Below are 26628 nucleotides of genomic sequence, written 5' to 3'. Positions count from 1 at the left end.
GACAGTCTCGTCCAAGCGTCACTCAGCCAGCCTTGCCGCGCTGGTGTCCTTTTCGATGCATTGGCGTAAAGACAAACAGCCACCTTAGCCTCGTAAAAGTCTGCGAGCTGCAGCAAGTGAAGACGAAGGGTCCTAATATGCGGCGTTATACTACGGCAGCCCCGATCTCTGCCTCGTGACAGCCACGTTGCGGCTTGCAGCTTCACGCTGGCATGTGGAAGCCATCGCGCTTGTTTCCATATTGGGCAAGCTCGGCAGGGCCAAGACAGCTCAGGCCATGGCCTGACGGAAACCAGAGACTGGCGATACGCCAGCCCGGAAACGAGTTGGGGTCACAATTGATTGCAGCTCGAGCGTATAGCAGGTATGTGCCATTATTTCAGCAGCGTCTATTATATTGTATTCTCCGCCATCCGAAGCCACAATCAACAATATCAGTACAGCCTTACTCGCCGAAACAGGAAATCTTCCCAAGATGCGGTGCTCTATTATCGTCGAAGTGGAGATGACTGGCTTCCTGGCAGTAGTCTGGGCACTTGGAATCGAACATTCTGAAGCCCGCCACAAAGAAACACCTCTCACCAGATCCGACTAGCCAGCTCACAAGCGCTTCCGAAAGCTCTCGTGCGCCACGCATGGCACACTGTCCGGAACAGGAAATCGGATCTTGCGCTTAATACATTGCATGCATGGAAGTAAAGGTCCCTTGAGGCTTGAACAGACACGGCACTGACGGATGGCATTTCCCACGTGGTACTTCATCAATGGTTGATGGTACAGAGGCTTGCATATATGCAAGCCTTCTCGTGAAAACCAGGAAGCGAATTGTTGAAGAAGCTAGAAAGGTACAACGCATATGTGGCAAGCTCTAGCCGGGGATGGCGTGGTCGTTCAGCCAGCCACGATTCTCTTGTCGGGTCCGAAACATTGGACCGGGACCCAGGACCCTTGTTGCCGGGAGCATCGCTTGATCTTGCTCATCTGCTCAGTGTCAGCGGAGTTCATCGTTGAGCCACGTGGTATGCATTCACCTTAGCCGCAAGAACGATTCCTTCTGAGTGATGGCAAGCACCATCTCAAGCAAGAGGACGTCTGCAATAGTTGATCATTATAGTCTAAGTCTAATAGTTCAATTCCAGTCGCTGTTCAACCATCATAGTCCCCATCAAACATACTCCTTCGCAATCCTCACTAACATCTTCATATTGTTCTGATCCTGATACGTAAACCTTGTAAAAGTCTGTTTGTGCAAACACACAACATTCGACTTGCGTACATGCCACGTAATCCCCTCTTTCTCGTGCTTGCCAGTCTCCGGAGGCTCCGTCATATACCCATCAAATCGCGGATAGATCTCTAAACTGGCGTCGTGTTCCTTCGAGCGAGCGAGCCAGCCATTGAACCAGAAAGGCATACCCTCGTCGTCGAAGTGGAGGAGTTGTGAAGAGCAGACTGTATCCTCACCTTGTCCCTTGGGTTTCTTCTTCTTTTTCTTGGGGGCTTTATCGTTTGGTGGCTCTTGGCCGCTGCCCACGGGCTTTCGTTCGTCTTCATCTTCATCTACTTCTTCTTCGGGAGCTTTCTCGCCTTCGGCGGGTTCGAGTGGTCCAGGTGTTCCCATGGTGCCAGCAACGCTATCGTGAAAGCTGTAACCCAGGTCGCCGGCCATTTCCCAGCTCAGCCAAAAGGTCTCTTTATCGCCGTATACCATTTCATAAACGCCCTTTTTCCCAATCTTCTTGTCTCCATCTCGATCCGGTCCATTCATTCGCGTAGTGAGCAGGAGAGCGACGAAATGCTTCCATTTATCGATCACAACAACACCAGAATCTTGCATATGCCCGCTCTCGCCAGTCCACATTCTATTCTTCTTGACGTTCGCGGAGTGAGGTCTCGGCAGGATCGATTTGATCCAATCTCGACGATTCTCAGGCATGAGGTTGCGGTCTTTGAAGAACAAAGCTCCTGTTTCAACGTATCCGGGGCTGTGGAAGAGCAAATCAGGTGTTTGCAGGAAGAGGGCATCGGCATCGATAAAGATGACTTCTCGGAAAGAGGACATGAGAATCGCGAAAGGTTTTGCTGCCCAGCCTGCTAAATGTTAGAGACTCCCACACTTCGAGAGTTGGAAAGAAAGAAAGAATAGGACCGCGTACCTCTCAACGTCCATCCCTCGTCTCTAATCATCTGTGCGATATTCCGTGTCGTGACACCCTCAATCTCTTCCAACTTGTCTCTGTTCTCCTCCCGAATATCCTCGTCCCCCAAGAACAACACTTCCACAGGAAGCATACAACCCATCTCGCGAATGCCTCTGATCGAAGTCATAATGTACCGGACCTGCTTGTCACCGCCCGTGAAAACAATGCCCTTGCCACCCTGATAGAAGCTAGTATGCAGCGACATATGATCACTGTAGTACGGCATAGTCCAAGGGAACAGCAATTCAGCCAGCGAAGTGAAATACGCGCGAAATGTATCATAGACATGGATCGCATCCTTCCGAGAAGCTCGAGACAGCGTTTTGGATTTGCTGAGGCGATTGATCACATCCTGGGATTGCACAGCCGAAGTTCCATCTTCGTGTAAATGCAAATCCTCCCATGCCTCGAAGGCTTCTTTGAACATGCGAGTGCGAATCGTCAGTGCATGGAGGAGTGTTGGTCCGCCAACTTCTGGAAGGGGAGACAGTAAATCTTCCATGAAATCATCGCTGGGAAGCAAAGCTTCCAGGTCGCGAATCTTGTCTGCGATATCCTCCTCGGACCGATCTTTCGTTTTCTTCAATGGTTGTTGTTCCTGCCGTGGGGGCGGACCACCTCTTCGTTGTCCAGGGTATTGTGGTCGGCCTCGGAACATCCGCGGTTGCTCTTCCATCTCGTGCTCGTTGTGCTTCGAATCAAGTCTCGCTGATCCGTCTGACAACTCATACTCGCTGCGCCTTGCATCGAGCGCTGATGCCCCGTCTGACGATTCATATTCCTCGTGCCTCGCGCCTGCTATTGACGATCCATCTGCCGCATCTGCAAATCCGTCAGGGACACTTGATGAGCCTTTCCCATACTTGCTGACGACCTCTGTATCTTTAATCCCTGGTCCAGCCAGTGATTGCACAATGGCGCGTGCCGTAGACGGGAAAAAGACAAGACAGATGCATATGGAAACGCCAAATATGAAGACCAAACGCTGAAGCAAGATTCGACGCTTCCGTCTTGAGAAACAGACGACCGTTGACATCTTCGAGATGACTTGCAATCTGTGTCCGATTGGGAAAAGAAAATCGTCGAATCGCCAAAACACGCGAAACAAAAATAATGCCCAGCCAATGATGAGTGCCCCTCACCCCCAAGTGTCATCAGAGACGCGTTCGTGAGTTCTCGAGGAAGACGCGTAGCGGAGGAGGGGGAAAGGAAAGAGCCGCTGCAAATCGTTGCTTCCTTCTCACTCTGCGGCCCAAACCAAAAAAAAAAAAAATCCCCTCACCTCATCAGAACCAAAGCAACCCAGCTCCAGCTCCAGCTCATCCAGCTCCCACCAGCCCTGCATATCCCCATCTGGCCCATGCTCCTGCTTCCACAATAGCAGTACCTAGTCCCCAAACCCAAACGCCTCAACCGCAGCGCATCTGATACTTGGCAATCGAAAGCGAGAGCACGAAAAAATGTGGCTGGCTACCGCCAAGAAGAAACCTGCATGTCTCGGCCCTTCCAAAAGTCGTCAAAAGTGATAAGCGAGGACGGAAAAAGGCTTTTGTGGCGTTCCACAAGTGGAAATTTAAAATTCGCTACAAAGAGCCATGTACCCCAAACTCTATTTCCTAAAAGAGTTGGAGGACCAGAAATGCTGCAGATTCGGATGTGCAAAGGGAGAGAGCTGATCTCGCCCGTTGTGCGTCTCAACGGTGCCCCTTCGGTTTGGGTTTTTTTGGTGACGATGGCGTTATTCGCTGACGTTGCAGAAAGGGCGACAAGACGGTTGAAGGTAGATGGTGCGGTCGTGTCTCGGCTCAGTCAGCGATTTCCGGGTCTCTGCAGGCCCCCGGATTTTTGTGATGTTTTGGAGGACCCACGGTTTCCTTTTTCAAAGGCCGATGGTGACCGTTGAGGTTGTTCCATGTTTGCTCAGGTTCAAGTTTCGACTTCACTTGGTCAATCGATGTATTTTATGTGCAAACCAGAATTTTCGTCCCCATCTGTTGCATTGGGCGACATTATCCAATCATCAGAAGGAACAGCGCAATGGTGATGGTAAAGTGCACCAGCAGTGATAGAAAGTAAAAATTGTCCTTTAGATTCAAAACAGAGTAGCAATGGATGACATTGCCATCCATACATGATGAGAATCTACATTTCAAGAAAAATACCAAAAGTTTCCCATTGTCTCATCCATTCTAAGATTATTTCTTCGTCGAATCGTTACTGTCTGATCTCTGTCGTTGCGAGAATCAGTGCAGAAGCCGTCACGCTTGCTAGCAGCAGAATAGAAAAAAAAACCAAAATCCTCCCCATCTTCCATTCTTTTCCAAAACGATCGCAGCCATGCAAATGATAATGACAGAACAATGTGGTCATGATCCCATCATGCTTCGAGGATCAGTGACTGTAAAATTGACAATACGAGATCACTGGTCCTCTGGCATGTATGGAACGCCATCGGTGATGTTTGCCACACGAATGTTCCAGTCGTGAATCTGGGAGATGGCGGGCATGGCCACGCTACGAGCGTTGACCGTTCGCTTGCGACCACGAGGCGTTCGTGGGTCGACGTAGCTGCTCGTGCATCCACTGTAAGTCACACAGACAGGCGTGTTGTAGAAGCGGGCATAGAAGCCTCCAGCGCAGAACTCGTTCAGACCGCATTGGGCACTAGATGTGCAGCGGCGGATTGGCTCAGCTGGTCGAGGGTTGGGATCGCAGACACGATTTCCACCAGAGCCGGATTCGAAGTCGCAATAACATTCGCTCGAGCAGCCTCCGGCGCCAGGCACGTTGGTCTCTTCCCGCACGTTCGGGTTACAGAATGGGCTGGGAAAAAGTGTCAGTATGCAGAATGGTACAGGGCGGGAAAGTGGGACTTACGTAGCTTGCGCACCGACGCTGGTTGTGGTCGTCGTAGTGCCCGTGGTGGTTGTCGTGGTGGTTGTCGTGGTGGTGGCAGGCGTGGTAGTAGTGGTCGTCTCAGTGGTGGTCGTTGTAGTGTCAGTCGTAGTAGTTGTGGTGGTGTCGGTGGTAGTAGTTGTAGTGTCGGTTGTGGTAGTCGTGTCGGTAGTGGTTGAGGTAGTAGTGTCAGTCGTAGTAGTGGTAGTGTCGGTAGTGGTGGTAGTGGTGTCGGTCGTGGTGGTTGTAGTATCGCTAGTTGTGGTGGTAGTCTCAGCCGTGGTAGTGGTGGTCGTCGTAGTAGCAGGGCTGCAGACTGGTGGGGGGTTTTGTGGTGGAGTACAGTCACCAACGAAGTTGCCAGTCGACACGACATTGCCTGCGGAGGCAGTGATAATGATCTCACTGCGGCCTTGCGTGCCGCCATTGGACCAGAGGTAGGCGAATTCGAGTGCCTGGCCCTGTACGAGTACTCCTGATTGGAAGGAAAGCTGCTGGTTGGACAAAGCGAAGTCGCGGTTCACGCGAATATCCGCGGTGGCCTCGGTTGGGTTGGCTGCATTGCCGCCAAACCAAGCTCGTTCGAAATTGTCCACATTGGCTGTGGTAACGGAGAATGTATAGGTATCCGGGATCAGGTTCGGTGCGATGAAGTAGCCTCGTACGAGGATGGACTGGTTTGGAACGTTGATTGATACTGGGCCTGATTGTGTCGACAGCGTTACGATGCCCGCGTCGGCGCCAGTATTGCCTGGCCAGCCAACGTTGACCCAGTTCAGGTCAGTCAAGCCTGATCCACCCATAATTGAGCTTCTTGGTTTGCAGAGGGCGACGTTGGCGTCGAAGACGCTTGGATTGCTGTCAGAAAAGCTGTCTTGTTCGAGAACGACGTAGTTGGCGCCACCACCGGTAGCAGAGTACAGAATTTCCCTAGTTGGGTCAGAGACACAAGTTGGAAGGCCGGCCGCGGTAGTAGTAGTAGTGGTAGTAGTATCCGTCGTAGTTGTAGTGTCGGTAGTAGTGGTGGTGTCCGTCGTCGTTGTGGTATCGGTGGTAGTAGTAGTGGTGTCGGTGGTAGTAGTAGTGGTGTCAGTCGTAGTGGTAGTGGTGTCCGTCGTCGTCGTGGTATCGGTGGTAGTAGTAGTGGTGTCTGTTGTCGTAGTTGTAGTATCGGTGGTAGTGGTCGTAGTATCGGTAGTGGTGGTAGTAGTATCAGTCGTAGTTGTGGTGGTATCGGTGGTAGTAGTGGTGTCAGTAGTTGTCGTAGTATCGGTGGTAGTAGTAGTATCGGTAGTAGTGGTGGTTGTAGTAGTAGTGGTAGGGCAGATTGGGTTAGTGTCTGGGACACAGTCGCTGATCAAGTTGCCGTCCGACTCGTCGATTGTACCAATAACGGAGCCCTTGCTGATTCTGAGATTGCTGCGTCCCTGTCCGCCGGCGTTGGTCCAGAGGTAGGCGAATCGGTAAGCTTGGCCTACTATGAGTGTTGGGGAAGTAAAAGATGTGAGTTGGTTAGGCAGTGTAGTGTCACGAGAACTGCGGAGCTGGGCGTTAGCTTCCGTTGGGTTCGCTGCGGCATCACCGAACCAGGCGCGTTCGTGGTTGTCCACGAATGCTGGATCCAGAGAGAAGGTGAACGGGGAAGGAGATGGAGCCACGAAGTATCCCCGTACAAGGACTGAACCCCTTGCAATGATGTATCGCGATGGATTTGGAGTGGTTGGCAGATCGAAAGTAGCTGCAGTGTCGCCACCGTTGTCTGGCCAGTTCGGGTTGGCCCAGTTCAAGTTTTGCAGTCCAGAGCCAGGGTTCGGGACCGCGAATGGGAAGTAGGGCTGGCACAAGGCGACACCGGCGTCATAGTCGGCTGGATTGCTGCTGTCTGTGTAAGGACCTGATTCCAGAACGATGTAGCTGGCACCCGAGCCACCTTGGTAGAGGGGCATGACTGGGTCGATTATTAGTCCACGACGACCTAGTGGTGGTTGGCTGGAAACACAGGTTGGCAGGATCGCTGCAGTGGTTGTGGTTGTCGTGGTGGTGTCAGTAGTGGTGGTGGTGGTGTCAGTAGTAGTGGTTGTGTCGGTTGTGGTTGTCGTGTCGGTTGTGGTTGTCGTTGTGTCGGTTGTGGTTGTCGTGGTATCAGTCGTCGTCGTGGTATCAGTGGTTGTCGTTGTATCACTAGTTGTCGTGGTGGTCGTGGTATCACTAGTTGTCGTAGTAGTCGTGGTATCCGCAGTCGTGGTGGTGGTAGTAGTCTCCTCCGCGGTGGTGGTGGTGGTGGTAGTCTCAGCCGCGGTGGTGGTGGTGGTGGTAGTAGTGGACGTGTCTGGGTTGCAATCTCCGATGAAGTTACCCGAGGAGACATCGCCGGTCAAAGCACCAGTGATTCCAAGGAAACTCTGAGCCTGGCCGCCACCATTGGACCAGAGGTATGCGAACTCGAGAAGTTCACCCGCGATCAGCGGCCTTGTGACTGTGACAACTGTCGTGCTTTCAGGGCTCTCGAAGGTGATCTTCAGGTCTGCATTCGCCTCTGTCGGGTTGGCAGTGTTGACAGGGCCGAGCCACAAACGCGCAAAGTTATCATCCTTGTTGGCAGCAAGTGTGAAGGTATAGGAATCAGCGGCTGGTGCGATGAAGTAACCCCGGACATACACGGACTTTGTGGAAAGGTCGATCTGGCTGATGGGCGGCTTCGACTGAAGATCCACGATGCCGTTAACTCCATTAGGCCAGTTGGCGTTGATCCACGCCAGATTGTTCAGTCCCACACCGCTCTGGGTGACAGTCTGTACGAGCGCAGTATCGGCAGTATAGAGGTCCCGGCTTGGGGGCTGGTCGCCGAATACAGTCTGATCCAGGATCTGGAAATTGGCTCCGTACGGAGTGTACGACAGAACGGGGCTGCCGGAAGTGACACAAGTTGGACCAGCGCCGGCGCTGGTCGTGGTAGTAGTAGTAGTAGTAGTCTCATCCGCAGTCGTGGTGGTAGTAGTAGTAGTCTCGTCCGCAGACGTTGTCGTAGTGGTTGTGGTATCCACAGACGCTGTCGTAGTGGTTGTGGTTGTGGTATCCGCAGACGTTGTCGTAGTGGTTGTGGTATCCGCAGACGTTGTCATAGTGGTTGTGGTATCCGCAGACGTTGTCGTGGTGGTCGTGGTGGCCACAGGAGTCGTTGTGGTGGTCGTGGTGGCCACAGGAGTCGTTGTGGTGGTGGTAGTAGTAGCCGCCGAGGTAGTTGTGGTGGTAGTTGTGGTTCCAAGAGGAGGGTAGGGATTAGGCTCCTCCGTGCATCGCCGGTACTGGAAGCACTGCTCGAAGTCGTAGAAGACATGGCTGGCGGTGGTGTCCTCGGTAAAACCCATTCGGGCCACACGTCGCGAGAAGAGCAAGCAGTTTTTGCTGACCGAGTCGAAGGCGAACGACACACAGCTCCGGTCTGGATAACATGCGTAGTAACAGTCCCGGAAGTCGTTCGACTCGGACAGGAAGGTCTTGAACGGTGAGAAGCGGGTTGCAATAGTTCCCGGTTCTTCGCACACGGCACGGCGCGGGGGATTCTCTCTTCGGAGAGGGCAACCAGGGGCATTTGCTCTGGCCTTGAGAGTAGTATCCCTGGTCACGAGCTCTGCGAATTCGTGATCGGCATCGTGAACTGGGCCGGCCAAAGCGAATGGAAGGACAGTGAGCCCCGCCAGAATAGATCCGAACTTCATGATGGCGGTTCGGACGGTCTTCCCCGTCAATGGTTGGGTGGGCGAGGGAGTGGGTGAAGGAAAAGAAAGTGATGCGTAGGGCCAATGAATCTTAAGTACGGGACCGAGCCATCGAGCATCACTACATGGCGGTATCATGCCAATGTGCTGTGCTCCCTGCGGCCTATCCGAGTCTACTGGAGGCTGATCAGTGCTGCACGGGCTGAGCACGGCGCAGATGGCTTTCCAATGCTCGACGATAGTCTCGACCAGGCGCCACCCGTGCGCGATCGCTTCTATGTCGCCCCGACTGTGCAGAGATGGACGGAGCGCGTCGAATCAGTCGGTCCGTGGCGCTGTGGCATTCGCGCGGCATGAGACGTGAAGAGCGTCCCGCTTGACTCAAGCGAGGGAGTCGCGGTAGTCATTGAGATCGTCCAGCGACTGCATCTGGCCTAGTCTGCGGTCACGCCTCTTCAGCAGACGTGCCCGCTTGGGCATGGCGGCGGCCAGTCGCTGCAGGCAGCGCGTCTCGAGCCCCCAGAGGTTGAGCAGGCGGTGGGACGAGATGTCCACAGGCGTTGGTGGCATGCGCGTGTTGTTGCTGCCGTGGTTCCGCAGCAGCTGGGAGCAGAGCTTCTTCGTTCGCACGTGGGCGACTTGTCCGGGAGGCGATGGCGGATGCGTGGACCCACGACGAGACGCGCGCGCGCTGGGTCGGTGGAAAATGCGTTGGCAACGGTAGGCAGGCCGCAGCAGAGGCGCGAAGAGTCGCGCCTGTTTAGCGCCCGCATGTGCAGCCGTCCGCTTTCCTCATTCGGCCGCTGGACAAGTAGGCAGGCTCGATATGGCGAGATTGAGTCTTCTGCACTGCTCGGCGTGCTGAGAGATGTGCACGCTCGTCGTTGCTGCTCGGAATCAATGCTGATCTCGCCGCCTGGCCACCATGATGACGATGCTGCTCGAGGCCGTTCATCCCGGCGACAGTGGGCGCTCTCGCGCGACTGCTCCGCGCTGCTCCATACTGCCCTCGGTGGCGCCATGGCGCGCTGAAGCCATGAGTAGGCAGGCCTGGTCTGCTGCCACGAGGCCCGGTTTGCTTACCACGAGGCCTGGTCTCGGGGCTGCCGTAGTCGGACGCCTTCGCCTTCACCTGCGCGCGCACGACGCGCCAGGAGACAGGGCTGAGGTGAGGAGCGGGAGCGAGATGGTGCACGTCCGCCATCGCCTGTCCCCAGGACGGATGTGGAAAGGTTCGCGCTGAAGGCGCTCCGGACGATGTCTGCGAGGCCAAGGTAGCCGACGCTGGGGCAAGCTTTGCCATGAGCGCCACAACGACGCCCGTCCGAAACAGGCAATGCATGTACACTCTCCACCACTGCAAGCGCTAACTAATGGAGCTCCGCTGAACCTTCCTGCCCTCACCCGTCTGCCCAACGAGGACTTTCGCCTGTTCTTGGCGCTGCACCGCATCACTCGCGGGCTAGAGCAGTCCGGAAGAGGCAATGCTTCTTGGATCCAAATGTCGCTTATCGCTGGTGACGATGCGTGGGGCCTTCTCCAGTCGCGACGGCATGAGAGGCGTGCAGTGTCGGCGGTGCTCGCAATGGGCACTCGATCGTAGAGGTGCCGCTCGCTGCAGCGCGTCCGCCGCTCCGAGACACGGCATGTCTCGGTCGAGCGAGGTCAACGGTGGACTAGCTCATGCTCCTCCTCTCTCTTCCCGAATGGGCAATGAGTGGCAGAAGCGGAGCGGGGAGTCCATTGGTGAGGTGAGGTCCAGAGCTCTCATCACCCACGTGGCTGCCGAGTCGCAAGCCCGTCCAGCTTTCTGTCGCCTGCTGCAGCGCCGGGCCTGGCTTGGCAGACTCGCTTTACCCGATCGGGCTGCGCCGCTAGCCGAAAAGGTTCGTGAAGAGCCCTCCCGACTTCCACTCCGCGGCGAATCACCAGCCTGCGCAGCGTTCTTCCAGCGCGTTCCCTTCACGCCACCAGTGCAGCACGGCGGGCGCCACGAGCAAGCCTTCGCCTTCGCCTTCACTTGCAGCACGCAACAACAGCAACAGCAACAGCGACAGCAACAGCGACAGCTCCGGCACCTCCCCGCTCCGTCGTCCTCCCTACCGGATGTGGGACTCTCCGTCGCTCCCAGCTACCGTACTTCCAGCCCTCGCTTCTGCCTGCGATGGATGGAAGCTTCAGCTGCATTGCATTGCATGAGAGACACCCTCCATCGCACCAAGGTCCTCCATTGCGCGTCCATGACGCCAATGCGGCGTGCTCATACCACGATTTCCTGGACCAGAGGGCGGGGAATCATAGAGCAACCGAACTTCTGCCTCAGGCGATCGATGACTTGCCGCCCAAACAACAGAGTCCGCATGTGAAATCCGAACTGGACCAGGAAGGGAAATGCATGCAGAGTTTTCAACAGAATCCTGTGCATTGCCGCCCTCCTGCGTGATGGAGATGAGCAGGTCAGAGTCCGCTGTTGGCATTATTGCAGTGGCGTCAATCCCTATACGTGCAACTCGGGGCACAGATGATTTCGCACTGCCAGCACAGCTTGGGCTGGAATCAACTCCGACGACCCTCTCTCGTCTTCACGAGAGGCGCGATAGCAACTGCGACAAGTCGGAGGGACAACATGACGCGACATAATGCGAAAGATACCACCAACGGCAGTGAAAGTTCTCTGGCGCCCCATTGTTGGCTCAGCAGATGACGTGCGATCAGCTTACTACTGGACTGCTGTCGTAGTAGGGCGGGTGCTATCTTCTTATCTCGAAGCCTCCTACATACGGAACCGGATCGTGGTGGTCAACGTTCCAGTGAAGTGAGTATGATAGGCGTCTCGTTCTGTATTTCGCTCCCGACTTACGCCAGCCACGAAATTAGCATCGACCGGCGATGTGTCGACCCCTTCGGCTTGAGTCGGATTGGCCACATGCAAACGGTGGGGAGACACGTCCTGACTGGTGCAGATCGATGCATTTCTGTGCCAAGCTCACCAAGTCAGCCACGCTTCCAGACCGCTGGGCTACTGCACCAGCTCGTCTCCGAACCCTATCAAGTGCTTGTCGCTTGAGCAGTCGGGACCCCGAAATCCAGATCCGCGCCACGAAACTCAAAGCGCGCGAGCTTGACGCGAGCCTCAATCGTCACTGCTTGCTGTGGTGCACAGATATTTTTGCTCTGCTCAGAACATGCTCTACACAGCACACTGGGACTGCCGTCGCTGCGGGTGATCTGGCCTCATCATGAAGCAATGGGATGACGAGAAGATGCTCGATGCTCCTACACCTTCATCGAGTGTCCGAGGAGTCCTCAACCGGCTGAGCGGGCGGCTATGGAACCCTCGTCGACGCATAGTCCGTACAGCCGTGTGTGTGATACTGCTCACCTTTGGCTGCGCATCGTATTGGAGATCTCAGGTCCGTGGAACCAAGAGCAGGCATCCTTGTCGCAAACCTCAGGCGCTTGAAGGCTAACACTCTTGCAGGTGCCTTCGCTCGACGATCTCCTTCCATCATCGGCAGCGTTCACATCCAGCAATGTAAGCGGCTTCGTAAACATGGGAGCCATGCAGAAACATGAGACTTGCGACGAGATTCGGCATCGGGGTGAAATCAGCGTGCAGGAGAGCCTACACGTCGACGACGATCTCGTTGCGATCGCGAAAAGTCTCGACGACCACCCCATGGTGGACTATGGCGGTGGAAAGAAGCAACACACGTTCGAACATCTTGTTTCCAAGACTTGGCTGCGAATGGCTCAGTCCAGCGTGTGGCTCGAAAAGTACCAAGTCTATCTTACAGTCACGCGCGTGCTCTTCTACAACAAAGGCGTCCGGCATTGGCCCGCAATTAGTTTTGTCCGAGGCCAGATTCACGACCGACACTGGAAGGAGCTCAAAGGATATGTCATTCGCTGGCAAGACGAGCGCATCGTTTTTCCAAGAATCTTCGACATACCCATCCCATATTTCATCGGTGGTGGATTCTACGGCCCCGAGGATCCACGGATCATCATTGAGGATCATCCCGATGCCGAGCCTGTCATCGTGTTCAACATGCTCGGCGATCTTGACAAGAGCCGTCGGAGCATGTGGGTCTATCGCCCCTTCTCGAACAAGGCCACTGAACTCGCCATGCGTGGAAAAGAGCCTGGTGGCGTGGAAAAGAATTGGATGCCCTTCTTCTATAAAAGCCAGAACAAGGAGGAGAGCAAAATTCCAGGTCCAAATCGCTATCTACACTTTGTGTACTTGTTTGCGCCTCTCACCATTGTCAAATGCCGCCTCCAATATGGCTGGTGTGACGAGGTGTACCATCAGCAAATTCCGGACGAGCACAGGATAGAGCACAAAAATACAATCTACAACGACACCGGGGGATCCCTGCGAGGTGGCACAAACTTTCAAGCAGTAACACTCGCAGATGGGAAACAATCTTTCGTTGGATTCCCCAGGACTCATGTTGATGGAACTTGCCATGACGGGGTGTATCGTCCGGAACTCGCTGTCTTGTCTGCCACTGCAGACAATCAGTTCCACCTCGACTATCTTTCTGGTCCCTTGGATTTTGGTACTGCGGTCATCCATAATTCTTCAGACATTTGTGCAGAAGGCCGAATCTTGATTGCGAACAGTATCGCCAAATGGGATAAAACTGCCGCAGACGATACCATGACGCTTTCTGTGAGCGTGGATGATTTCACAACGGAAGTGGTCAGGATACGAGGTGTACATTCTCTGCTGCAGAGTTTGCCTGGAATATCTACACCTCACACGGAGGACACCTCGGAGAACGACAATTTGGCACTAGCTGTTCCCGGCTACGACGTGCTTGGATGCTGCCTCGAATCGGCGATCAGGGGTGCTGAAGAGGCGTATACTCTGAGCCCGCAGAAAATCAGAAACGATGCCGAGAAAGAGAAGAGGAAGAAGGAAGACGAGGAGAAGAGGCAGAAGGAGGAAGAGGGGAAGCGGAAAGAGGAGGAGGAAAGGAAGAGCAAAGAGGAAGACGAGAAGAAGCGGAAAGAAGAGGAAGAAAGGAAGCTACGGCGAAAAGACAAACAGAGTAAGCAGAAAGAAACGGAGAACAAGAGCGAGGGTGAGAGGAGCGATCGAGTGAACGAAAGTAATGATACCACAGATTTGCGATAACATTTAGACTTGTTGAATTCGAATTTTTGGCTGTATTGGCATGGGTAGGCAGACAGTTTGGATCGGTGGCCATGTTGACAGCAATCAGTGGTCGTGAGCGATCTCTGACGTGTGAAGCTCGCAAATGCTGCTGAGAAAACGTGCTGCTGTTCGGCCGACTTTGTGGCTTGGGCCAGACCGGCTCTCCTTGCCACGTCGAGGGCGAGGGAGCCAAAGGGACTGATGGCCCGTGCACCAAGCACACCCTATGCTGTCTTGGGCACTAGCTGAGGCCCGCATCTCGTGAGACAGGGTGCGAAACTGTCCCGATCACAGCACTCCGACGACAACAGTATTTGTGCCACCGCGAATGGACACTGTCAAGTCTGCCTTTGCAGGCTCGCACTCTTTGAAAACCACTGTACGAAGCTGGGGAAACCGAGAAGCCATGCACACATCATGGCCCGACAATTCCAGGTTTCGTAGAGCTCTCAAATTGGCTGCTTGCCTCGTCTTGGTCTACATCATCTTCTCAATTCCCACCCCATGGCATCGAAGCAGTCATCAACGACAACAATACATGAAGCCAGACTCTTCATTCCAAGAAATCGAAATCACAGGCTTCGTCAACAAAGGTCTCCCCATCAACGTCTCCTGCGAAAGCCTCCGCCACAACACCACAATCTCCGTACAAAATAGCACCCACCTCACCGACGACTTAGAAGCAATCGCAAACTCCCTCTCATCCCACCCCATGGTCGTCTACCGCGAAGACCGAAAATCCATCTCTCAAACCTGGTCCCGCATGGCCGGCTCCAGCGTCTGGCTCCCAGACCATCAAGTCTACCTCTCCATCACGCGCATAATCTTCTACGACGACGGCGTCATCAGCTGGCCCGTAATCAGTTTCATCCGCGCCCAACTCTACGATGAAAATTTCAACGAACTCCATCAAACTCTGACCTGGCCCCACAATGGCCAAAAATTCTCTTTCCCGCACATCTTGGACATTCCTGTAGACTACGAGAAAGGCGGTAAAGTTTTTGGACCCGAGGATGCGAGGATTACAATTGAACAGGGAGTGAAAGGTGCGGAACCCGTGATTGTTTTTAATATGATTTCCAAGGAATCCAAGTGGAAGCGCGCGATGCATACTTATCGGCCTTTTTCGAGGGAATTGAAAATGTTGAAGATTCGAGGGAGGGAGCCGTTGGACAAAGAGAAAAATTGGGCGCCGTTTTTCCATGGGGAAGGGGTTACCGCGAGTCGGCATATTATGATTGTGTATATGCCGTCTCCGTTGCAGATTCTGTGGTGCTCGTTGGAGAATGGGGAGTGCGATGTGGCGTATCATCAGCAGGGTTTGGAGCCCGGGTTGTTGACGGAGCATGTGGGGGAAGCGCATGCTTTGAAGGGAGGGTCGAATTTTGTGAGTGTGAGGCCGGGGGTTTGGATCGGGTTGCCGAGGACGCATATTGATGTGAAGTGTGGGTGGAATAATCCGATTTATCGGCCGATGTTTATGTTTCTGGTGAGTGCTGGGGATACGTATCATGTGGCGTATGCGTCGGGAGCTGTCGACTTTGGGGCTGCGGTGTTGAATGAGGAGCAGCAAAAGGATCCTTGTCATGCGGGGAGAATTTTGATCCCGAATAGTATTGCGAGACTGGACGGGAATGCTTTGACGATTACGTTCTCTGTGGACGATAGAACGAACCAGGCGGCGAAAGTCATTATGGATATGGATTGGCAGGCTGTGGGGGCGGTCAATGTTTCGGAGAGGGTCAATCGAGCAGCGGTGGGAAATGATGTTGTGAAGTGTGGCATCGAGTCACACATCAACAATACACATGCCATGGCGGACGTGTGGTATCGAGAGCATCCTGATCAGACACCATGATCTCATCTAACGAAAGAATGCAATGTGTCACGATATACACAAGACTCTTGGATCCAACCCGCTCGGAAACTTACTCTTGCCCTCCAGTCATTGGGGAATTATCTGCTGTAGAGCGACTGCACACTGCGAGAGATTGACCGTGTCATTGTTGGAGGCTATCTGGAAATCCCATCGACGGTCGGGTCACGAAAACCATGGATCTGGTTCTGGAATGACTGATGTCGCTTGTTTGAGTTGCAGTTTCCAGCTTATACTCAACAAACAATGCACAAGGAGAAGGAGACCTATACGAATCACGGTATACCTGGAGCATTCATGATGCGGAAGAACATTCAGGCATGCTTGAGAAGGTCTCATGACACCTCCTGCATTGGCACATACAATCTGAGAAGTTGGCTTTACACACAGCCGCTGCACGGCTTTAGAGTCTAGAAGAGCGTGATAATCGAGCATCCATTCGAGCGCTTCTTTCACTTCGCCAGTGGCCTGTCGTTGTCCCACGTAGCTACATTACATGTCTACACTGAAAAGTGCTGCTCGAAGTCCCCAGTGACCCATAATCTCATGTCCACTTTCCACTCTGCCACAATTGCTCATCATGATATCGCTCCGTCAAGCAAGACAAAGCAAACAACGTGACCGTATGAGGGCCAGTACCCATCCAGAACAATGCCTCGTGGCGATGCCCGGGTCGCTTGCATAGTGCATACTGGACAACGACACGTTCATCACAATGAAATGCACGAGTCAAACATGATGATCACTGTCTCGCCAAAAATCCAGCCGCAACGCATTCCCAACTCAGTAAACGGACAAGCACGCCAAGCAGTCTCGCCTAAATTGAGGCCAATGTCCACAGGGCTGGCCGGATGGGATGGTGGCTGATCTAGAGGCGCCACAAACCATTAGCGTCGTCCGACCATCTGAAGCTTATCCCTGATCAATACCTTGGCAAATTCCAGAGTGAGAGCCAGACTTCGAGCTTGTCCGGAGGAGCCACACGAAGCCGACAACCAGATCTTCGCCGCGAGGATATGTTATCGGGGGGTGAAGAGTCGAGCGTACTCAGGTCATGACTGGTCATCATAAATCGACGAAGGCAATGATGGATCAAACCAGGCACCGATTGCATATCAGGGACGGTGAGGATAGCTCGTGATCGGTTGCGAGCAGACTGCACTGCGTATGCTCTCAGACGCTCACCCAATTCCTCTGGGCCTCTTGCTCGACACGCTTCCGCCGTCTAGAATTGGCAGCAGCTTTGTCGTCCTTCGCAGCATTTCTCTCATTCTTCTTGCGCTCAATCTTGACCCGGCGGGCCTGATAGTCCTGAGCCAGAAGCTTTGCCCGCGCAACTATGGCAGACAAAGTGTCTCGGAAGTCTTGTGACAATGGTTTCCATCGCTCAGGGTGATTCATGTCGCACGTATCCCATTTGGGCTGGTGAGCGACGGCTTCTTTGGCAAACTCTTCTTTGACCTTAGCATCCGCATGTGTAGACCAGTCAAAGTCGGGTGGCAAGTTGAGCTTTGCTTTAGTACGACTGAGAGCATCGGGAATAGTTTCTCCAAGGTACCAGTGCGTCCAGTTGACGAAGCCAGATTCGATCGCCTTCCCGTTCCCAAGTATACCACCATTGGTGAGCCAAGGCTGTTTGCCATCCCAAGTTGAGTGTACCATGTGCTCAGTACAATCTATGTGTGTGCCCGCATCGATGGCCGCCGAATAGCTCAGCTCTTCTGGAGCACGGCCAGCCCTGCCCGAAGACCACGGATTGAAGTGGAAGGGAATACCAGTGAGCTCCCCTGCAACCCAGTAGGTCTCTTTGTCCCCGTGGAAATAGCTGTAGATCTCTGGTTTGCCGCCAGACGCTGCATTCATCCAGGCGGTGAACAGCATCATCATGTAATTGCGAGGCCGAGACTTGTCAAACATGACAACGGCTGAATCTTGGCTCTCAGTCACAAATCCGCCCGCCCACAAGAATGATTGCCGAGTGAGGAATGTCGAAGGCTCACGTCCTGCTTTGGATAATTGTGCAGTCAACCACTTGGTGCGTTCTTCCACAGGTTTGCGTCTCGGGTCTCCCCAATACTTGGCGCGGTCATGGAAGTACAGAGAGCCATACTCTTTCAAGGAAGGATGAGTCTCGAAAGCATCGTCAGGTTTGGTGTAAAAGACGGCATCTGCGTCAAGTAGGATGACACGAGCGTGCCTCGACGCCAATATCGCAAACGGTTTCGTATCGTAACCTTTCAGGTCAACGAGCTTCTGATCAAAGGATTTGGTCAGATCTATAGCTTCGATATCGACCCCATCTACGAGATCAAAGAGGTATTCTCGCCATTCGAGTGGTAGGTCGTCCTCTCCCAGATAGGCCAGTTCGATCGGTAAAGTGCTGTTAAGAATTTCTCGCAAGGTTACCATCGTGATCGCAGCCATGTAGACATAATCCTTCCCAACCGGAATAACGATTCCAGTAGACTGATCTTCGTGCGGATCCCGGTCTTTTCGCCATGGAAAGTACTCAATCTTCTCCGAACTCCAAAAGGAGAACAAATTCGTGACCGCTGTGCTCAATGCAGCTGAAAGCTCCGATGTCGAGCTGATATTCTGCTCGGCAATCTCTGCCAACTTGCTCACCATGCGAGCCATCTCGCCAAAGTCCCGAGTCTCTGTAAAGTTCCCCATCTCTGACGGTATGATTTGCACGGGTGAGTGGCTCGCTGGTGCGTCTTGCTGCTGACTTCTCATCGGACGCAGGTATCCAACAAGATAGAATTGTACAACGCAGAATACCAGAAATCCGGCCACGAGTGGGCAGTAATAACGGCGCATGGGCGCCCGCGCCATCCTCATGCTCGCGTCGCCGTGCCAGGCGTCTGGATAGGATGGTCAGGAAAGATGATGGCGAAAGGTCGACGGCACGTTGGCCTGGTTGCTGCTGAAAAAACCTAGTTGTGTCGTCTACCTGCTTGTCGACATGCGTTAGCGACTTCTACCGCCCCTGGAGCTTCGCAGTAGCTGCGAAGGTGCGAAGGCTGCCACGTTCGTTCTGGAACCATTACCGGCGCGCCAGATCCACTGACCCACTATTCCCTTTCCGTGGTCGGATGGGACACTGAGTTCACACTAGTTCAGCCACTCTGCAGTGCAGGCGTCCATCCTCCGGAGAGTTGCTATCGGGCCCGTGACTTCGATATCCAGCGTAACCCTCACTGTCGCACGGACTCCAAACCATGATTAGACAAGCGAGGCGAGCTTGCGAGCGAAGTGAGTACTCGGAGCTGCGAGCTTGCGAGCAATAGCGACGACGTACATTACCCGAGCGCGTGAGGCATATGCCCCTTAAAAAGATAGTATTATTTCTTTTAGGCAACGAACGAGCGCAAAGCGCCGTAAGGCGCGCGCGAGAGAGGCGGCAGTGTCGTTCGGACGAGGTGTCGGACAGGCGTGTAATTGTCGCGAGTCTTACCCTACCCTAAAGAAGTCACGGGCCCAATAGTAAACAGTCACGGGCCCAATAGCAACTCTCCATCCTCCGTTGCTCTGCACACAACACACCAGATTGTGTTTCTCATCATCAATCTGTGTCGCGTCTTGCGAGATGTTGATGCAAGCGTCATGATCAAGTCTAAGGGCTCTAGAACGTTGCAGCATACCGACTACGACTGCCGTGGTGCAGGTCGTCAAAACACTGTTCTGGTAGGTGCGATCACTGCCTGTGATATTGCGACTCATTCAACCGCCCATTGGTCTCGTTTCAATGAACTGGATCACAGCAAAACCCATGCATGGAGAACCATCGTGGTCGGGATCTATGGTCTTCTACCTAACGTGTTGCTGGTGTTCCACCGCTTACTAGTCTGCAAAAAGATGATCTTTCATCCGTCTTGCCAGATCAACGCACCTCATATCGACTCTTCGGAAGCCCTCTGCTGCCCAAATGACGAGGAATGTCATAGCAAAGTAGCCGGGTAGAATGAGCCAAATGTCTCTACGTGTCTCGCCAAAGGTTCTCACTGTCCATGGCTCAAAATACTGCTCCCAGACGATCCACCGCACAGTATTGTGCATTGCATATATGCCAAAGGAGAGTTCCCCAATGAATTGAGAGAACGGCGTCTCGAGCGGTCGCCGGAGCAGCGATGAATGCTCCAAGGCATAGCACAAGAACAGTGCCCCAATAGCCTGTGGCCAATCGTTCTTGGCCGCCCATGAATCTTTGTATGTGGGTGGCATGAGCATAGCTCCAATGTTGTATGGAAACCGCATGTCCGTGGTGATGATGTCAGGAGCAGCCAGGAAAATAATACCAAGGTAGGCCAGAATCATGTAAGGCAATTGCCGAAGAAACTTGAATTTTGTCGGCAGAGCCGAGGGGTTCCTCCCTTCATTTCGGAGAAAGTGAGTCCAGTCAGACCACTTCGATTCTCCCGTGACGACCTGGATCCCAGCTTCCTCGACCTCAGACAAATCATGTTCAAGCTTTCTAGAAAAAGCAGAGTCGTCTGCATCCGGTACACACGTTGTCAAAGTTGTCAACTTGGCCTGCTCGTGTTCCGCCCGACCCAGTTGACGGTCTGCCAGCCACATGCCGAATAAGAACAGTCCAGCGTAAGCAGTCTGATACCAAAAGCATGCCACGCTTGTCGCCAGTGTCACATACCCCCGCTTCCGTGCATTCATTTTGCAAACTGCCGCACAAAAGAGGAATAAGAACATGCTGCCTCGAAATTCGACAGGAATGGTCCATAGCTGAGGAAGATAGTGTCCGCCTTGTGCCTCAACTTTCCAATGGGTCGTGACATGGGGAAACGGGTCGATTAATCGCATGGTCTCGCAGATCCAGTGCCAGAGGTTCCCGAGATATGTCGATTCCAACACACCCGGCGCTTCAGTTTTCTTCGCGATGCCGGTTGAGAAGCATACCATCGCAATGAAGGTGGCAAAGATGGTGGGAAGATACAGCCGGACATGGCGACGGACGATGGAAGAAGCAAGAGAGTCGAGTATCTTGTCAGGTTGATTTCGGTGCATGTTACGCAGCATCGTATAGCTCAAGGCGAAACCAGAGATGACGAAGAAGACGTGGACCATAGGGTGACCTTTGTAAAGGACCTGGAAAATGGCCAATTGCATGAAAGCTCTCCCTTCGGATCGCCATCCCGAGGATACTGTGTGGCTGTTGTACACTACCCAAGCAGCGTATCCTCGAAGGGCGTCCAAGTAGGCAGTTGAATGGAGTTCGTGAGCTTCTTTGTTATGTGTTGGCCGCAGAGATCGAGGGAAAGCTCTTGCCACGCCTGAGAGAAGGACTCCGAGGGTGCGTCTTAGCTTGTGAAGTCCAGTTCCGGTCATGGAGACTGCTGTAGAGGCAGCCATAATGTTGGCGGTGATAGGTGATGGATGCCGGTCAAGGCCATACAGCTTCGCGCAACCACACAAGCGGCTACGTTCGAAGAGACGACTGTGACCACTGAGCGGTATTCCAATCACGATAATCTCGGCCTGCACGTTGCGGTACTTCCTTGAGCTGCAAGACTCCAGGCTAGGGAGGCGAGGGTTCGCCAATCCACGGACCTGCACCTCAGACCCCCAAAGTCTATTCTGGCTGCTTGAGATGAAAGTGTGGATAGTGGCGCATGGTCAGTGCGGTCTTGCTGACGCTTAGAAAGTCTATCTGCTATGCCACTTCTAGACCGCCGAGACAACGTGCTGCGGTGGAAGCTCGTGCGCCCCGGCGCGCCACCCGCCGACGATCGACGTGCAAACATGGGTCACAGTGCCGACTGGGTAATCACTCTGTCAAGTGGTACTGTTCTCATGTGGCAGCTAAGATCCCCCATTGGCAGCGCATTGTGATGGTACACACAATACAAATATGTGATACGCAGTGTCCAGTCTGCTTCGACAAAGAGTAATCTTAGGATCTGCGAGATGCTGCTCCAACTCCTCCCCCTTCGATCGATGATCTCTGGAATCCGTCGTAACAGAAACGACTTTGTCAAATGCATAAATTCCAGAGATAGCCTATGATGACTGAGAACACCTCAAATCAATCGCCAGCATGCATATCTTGCTCTGGTGAAATCGAAGCTTCCTAGCTCATGATGTTGGATGTGAAGAGAAAAGTGCCTCAGACCTCTTCGAGTAACACGGCTGCAATTGCGACTTGCCTCTGAACACGGCGGAAGGCCTCTGCTCGTTGATATAATTGCGAGACAGATTTCTGGCGCCGTGTTCTCAGCCGAGCGATCGCCATATTTTGACGCTGCACACGACACGGCTTGAAGCCATGGTGAACGAATCGTTTGGTCTTTGTTGTGCGTACACGTGTTGTCTTCAGGAAACCTCGTGCTTCGACAATTCATGATGAGAACAATTTTGCAGCAGAATGAGCAATGCTCGTGAAGGGCTCGTTGCCCTCATACTATTGTGCGTCTTCATCAACCGCAGCCGCCGTAGCCTGATCCAAAGCCGCAATCCTGCTGTAGAAAGGCGCAAAAAGTCCACAGCGATAATTGACCTCTTCTGAATCAATGACAGTGACTCCAGAGCTCAAAACATCACCTCTATTTCCAAACACCGCCATATTCAAATTGCCCTTGGAAGTCTGATTGGTTCCAAGCATCAATCCACCATCCACATTGATAGCTCCCTCCGCTCCAACACCTCTCGCTGCACCCAATACTTGCGCAGGAGAACCAGTCCCGACCGCATTCCATCCCGGTCCTCCAGCAGGATTCTTCGCAAAACGTGCCCAAGCACTTTGCATCGTTTTCGATAGTGCATACTGTTGTACAGTCGTGTTGATTTGCGGATATGTACCGAAGACCAATGGGATTTCACTCGAGTGAAAAGCGCCAAGGGCTTGGAAACCTGGAACCGGCTGGGTATTCGAGAACGAAGCATTGAAGCAGTATTGCCAGGTAGGAATGCCTGCGGCAGCCGAGGCGTTGGCCCACGAGCCTGCGGTGCATTGGAAGACGTATTCGGTGTAGATCTGTGACAGTTGGTCGTATCCAGTGGGACCGGAATCGAGAGCGTCGAGAGGATATGCAGCAGTGATTGTGTTGATCAGAGAGCTGGTGTTACCGGTGATCTGGTTGAGAAATGCTGTCGGGGATGTTTGAGCAATGTTGAAAACGCGGCCTTCTTGCGAGTTCGTGCCTCCCATGACGGGAATCTTGGGGATGAGTCCATCTGCACGTCTCTGCGCGGCATTGGCGTACAAGGTTGTGTTATCCAACGTCGGATTGAACCTCAGAATTTGTTGTTCGATGACTGTCTTGATTGTCGTAGCATTCGCTGCACGGATGCATGTCAAATTGCTGCTGTGCGTGGTTGAGCAGTTGAGTGCTGCTGCCAGCTGGTCCCACTGCTGGTATGTGCTCGTTTGCGGTTGGGCTCTGTATGTCGACTGCCCACTCTGGAGTATGGCGCCTCTGAAGGGCACCTTATCTTCCTTGTTATACGATGTCAAAAGGGCATCCACAGATCGTGACCCGGCAGATTCGCCAAAGATCGTCACTTTATCAGGCGAGCCTCCAAAGTTGTGAATCTCGCGCTGAACCCAATCTAGAGCAGCTCTCTGGTCTAGGAAACCGAGGTTTCGCTCAGTGATGGGGAGTTCAGGAGAGCTTGCAAAGCCTGGTAATTAATTCTTAGCAAAGTGTATTGCGGGTGATCTCGTTCTGTATACGTACCAAAGACATTGGTGCGGTAATTGAAAGTGACCTGACGAGGGGAGTCATCGTATTAGCGAATGAATTCTGCGTCGTTTCTGTGAAAGGCCACTCACAACAATAACATCCTCGTATGCAGCAAATGAGCTGCCATCGTAGAACTCTTGGCCCGCATTACCAAACTGTAGCGATCCTCCGTAGATCCAGACAAGCACTGGCCGACCATCGCAAGGCGCTGGTGTGCTCGGTGCATAGACGTTCAGATAGAGGCAGTCCTCTGACTCTTCTGGAGCGGGGTTGTTGAAGATGAGCTTCGTGAATTGCGCCACCAGCTCAGGGTATGCAAATTGCTGAATACATGCTGGCTTGAATGCCGTTGCATTGATCGTCTGTCCTGCTGCTTGCACCGGTGCTGGAGGGGCGAATCTCTGAGGCGGACTTTGAGCGAAGGGTATTCCCAGGTATTTGTTGACTGTGGCAGTTGCTGCAGGCAATAACGTGGTTGTATCATGGACCACCCCGGCGCTGATCGTGGCGGTTGGACCTCCCCCATTGTAGCATGAATTAACGGAAGGCGAGGACGGTGTCAAAGATGGAGCAGTCGACTGGTTATCGTCGCAGAAGTTCATCTCTCCGTTCCGGCAACAAACACTTTCGGAAGTAGGCTTCCAGACAATCTTTCCCCAGTCACACTGTCCAAAATAGCGATCACCATTGCATAGGATAGCGCCATGTTCAGTACAGGTGCCAGTCTCTGGTGAATCGCCTGGATGAACCACACTCGCGGGTGATTGGCCGACAGCACGTCCAGCAACGCCCAAGGATAGAAATGCTACCGCGTTGTGGATTCTCATCGCGCTTGAGTTGAACAAAGATGGATGTGAAATTTCAAGCCTTCAGCATAGTCGACGCCTTGAGAGTTATGGGTGTTGATCGTGTCTTTAAACAGCAGATCCGGATGAATTGTGATGGTTCAGAATCCTCCATGGCTGCCGCCATCCTCCTCGCACTCGTACATTCTCCAGCCAGCCGAGGCTTGAAAGGGGTGGTACACGGCCCGCAGACACGTACGTTGCGGCAGCGCAGTCTTCTTCCAGAGAGATGGACTTTGCCAAAGGAAAATTTTGGCTTCTCGTGAGGTCTGATGCCGATTCACTGAGAGAAAGTTTGTCCTTTCCCCGCAAAGGAGCGCCAGAGGTCGGTGTAAGAGCTGACCGAGCACCGACTTACTGGGATGGTGGTCGACACGATTGGCTGCAAGTGAGCGGGGGATGGACGCTCCGCAGCCGAATTGTGGAGTCCCCGCCATTGTGCATTGCGAGGCTCCTGTGCTCTCTTGGGCTGGAGGGACCGACCATATGCCAATATGCAGCCTCAGAAGTGTCGATTGCAGCCTCGGACCTTGAAGACAAGTCGCTTGGTGCATCGCTTCCGGAGCAGAGATCAAAGGTTCAAATGATGCAAAAGGACTGAAAATCAGCCTCCAGTAGCCGTTGGCATTTCAGACAATGCGAATCAATGGGCTGTATGGGACTCGTCAATGAATCCGCAGAGTGGATTTGACTGCCTGGCGTCCAGTCGAGAGCAAAGCCGCCATGGCTCACTTGTGTTTGGTCCCTGAATATGTTGAGGTGCCAAATTTGGACCTGTAAGAGTATATGCCCAAAACAATTTCCAGCCTGCCCAGCTTCAGAGGCTGGATCTGGCCAGAAGTGGGTCTTGGATATTGCCCTGAGCCATGGCCGCAAGGAAAGCTTGCTCCGAACGGAGTCGAAGTTCAGGCTGAACTCATATGGCTTGGACTGCACCATAACTCATCCTTCTCGCACTCGTGCATGCTCAGGCAGAGGGGATGCCATTGTGGACAGGATATCATCGACCGAGGCCTGAAACGTGCGGGATCTGGACCGAGGGAGGATGCACTGCGGAATCGCAGATTCAATCTCGGGCAAATGTTTGATCTGGTGAGGCAGAATGCAATCTTGCAATTGCAGAGCTGATCTCACGGACTGAAGTCCGTCGTTCCCCCGCACGGAGGTCGGGCGCCGACTGTCTCCGCTAGTTAGCGCGAATCCACACGCGGACGCGCCGTATTTCATACCATCCCAGCTGTTCACAAATGCTCTTTCTGGTCACGGACATATATGTAGGAGCGTCTTTTCTCACCACACCCGGCTTTGCGCCCATCTCCCGAAAATGTATGCGACCGCAGTCGACACATACACGACCAACCGCGGACGCCTTTACTGGTAGTTCTGCAAAGTCGCAATCGCGACATCCTCCAACGCGTCAAGTCACCGCGACTTCTTCAAACGCGTCACGCACCAGCGACAACCGAGATTTGAACTGCAGTCGGGATCATCTGCGCCGTGGCTTGTGCCTGTACCGAAAAACCGAAAATAGGCAAGGCTGCCATGCGTGAGCACCACACTGCTGAGGGTCAGGAGAAGGGAGAGAAGAGAATGGCGAAGTGGGGTTATACAGCTAGTAGGAGGTAGGAAGGGATGGACGGTCAAGGTCGTGCAGGAGGAAGAAGAGAAGCTGGTAGAAATGTACAGTGTTGCGAAGATCAGCGACAAGATCCTACAGCTAAATATATGAAGATTGTCATATCAAGCCACTTTCCATCTTCCGCCACGAGGTTGCCGCCATCTTATGCCATCGTTCTCATTGCCCGTCTGAATTTGAGCTCGACCGTGGTGATCATCTCCTGCATCATGCCGATTGCCTCTTCAATGTCTCGTCAACCCTGGAACAGAACTTCTCTGAAACTCCACTTGCCTCTTTCCCGTTTTCGGAAACGTGGAATGCTCATAGAACCGATGGGGTCGACGTTGTTCCACAGCTTTGAAAAGTTTCATCGCAACGACTTTGGCCGCATCTTGTCAATAGACTCCGACCATTGGTTGGGTCGAACGACCCCGGGACACCGAAAAGATCCGCCAATGTCAGTTTCTCGGAGAGACGTGCGGCAGCCCTGAAGACGGTCGGCCTCGCGCTCCTTGCAGAATGCGTCGTTGTTGATATGATTCGATATGCATCCGACCCTGCCCTGCTTGCGTTTTTGGGGTCTTTATTTCCGCATGACCGTACAAGATGC

The 26628-nt window shown here is 53.4% G+C and overlaps 7 protein-coding genes across 7 annotated transcripts; 2 read left to right on the top strand and 5 right to left on the bottom strand.

Moving 5' to 3' along the window:
• Positions 1–1165: 1165 nt before the first annotated feature.
• Positions 1166–3237, bottom strand: RHO25_012925 (uncharacterized protein; the record flags this gene model as incomplete). Its single annotated transcript, XM_023604211.2, has 2 exons — positions 1166–2091; positions 2157–3237. The coding sequence occupies 2 exons, from the start codon at positions 3235–3237 to the stop codon at positions 1166–1168; spliced, it is 2007 nt and encodes a 668-aa protein (XP_023450501.1).
• Positions 3238–4621: 1384 nt separating this feature from the next.
• On the bottom strand, positions 4622–8815 carry RHO25_012924 (uncharacterized protein; the record flags this gene model as incomplete). Its single annotated transcript, XM_023604210.2, has 2 exons — positions 4622–5024; positions 5079–8815. 2 exons carry the CDS (start codon positions 8813–8815, stop codon positions 4622–4624), a joined length of 4140 nt encoding a protein of 1379 aa, XP_023449987.2.
• A 3239-nt stretch (positions 8816–12054) lies between these two features.
• RHO25_012923 (uncharacterized protein) lies at positions 12055–13961 on the top strand (the record flags this gene model as incomplete). The annotated part of the gene is made up of 2 exons (XM_023604209.2): positions 12055–12228; positions 12297–13961. The coding sequence occupies 2 exons, from the start codon at positions 12055–12057 to the stop codon at positions 13959–13961; spliced, it is 1839 nt and encodes a 612-aa protein (XP_023450152.1).
• Positions 13962–14310: 349 nt separating this feature from the next.
• Positions 14311–15840, top strand: RHO25_012922 (uncharacterized protein; the record flags this gene model as incomplete). The annotated part of the gene is made up of 1 exon (XM_023604208.1): positions 14311–15840. One exon carries the CDS (start codon positions 14311–14313, stop codon positions 15838–15840), a length of 1530 nt encoding a protein of 509 aa, XP_023449988.1.
• Positions 15841–17031: 1191 nt separating this feature from the next.
• Positions 17032–18531, bottom strand: RHO25_012921 (uncharacterized protein; the record flags this gene model as incomplete). The annotated part of the gene is made up of 1 exon (XM_023604207.2): positions 17032–18531. The coding sequence occupies one exon, from the start codon at positions 18529–18531 to the stop codon at positions 17032–17034; it is 1500 nt and encodes a 499-aa protein (XP_023449989.2).
• Positions 18532–19701: 1170 nt separating this feature from the next.
• RHO25_012920 (uncharacterized protein) lies at positions 19702–21225 on the bottom strand (the record flags this gene model as incomplete). Its single annotated transcript, XM_023604206.2, has 1 exon — positions 19702–21225. The coding sequence occupies one exon, from the start codon at positions 21223–21225 to the stop codon at positions 19702–19704; it is 1524 nt and encodes a 507-aa protein (XP_023449990.1).
• Positions 21226–22273: 1048 nt separating this feature from the next.
• RHO25_012919 (uncharacterized protein) lies at positions 22274–24382 on the bottom strand (the record flags this gene model as incomplete). Its single annotated transcript, XM_023604205.2, has 3 exons — positions 22274–23493; positions 23550–23580; positions 23645–24382. The coding sequence occupies 3 exons, from the start codon at positions 24380–24382 to the stop codon at positions 22274–22276; spliced, it is 1989 nt and encodes a 662-aa protein (XP_023450157.2).
• Between the last annotated feature and the right edge of the window lie 2246 nt (positions 24383–26628).

Source organism: Cercospora beticola, chromosome 9 (assembly GCF_033473495.1).
Source record: "Cercospora beticola chromosome 9, complete sequence".
Taxonomy (NCBI): Eukaryota; Fungi; Ascomycota; class Dothideomycetes; order Mycosphaerellales; family Mycosphaerellaceae; genus Cercospora; species Cercospora beticola.
This window is presented reverse-complemented; position numbering and strand designations above follow the sequence as displayed.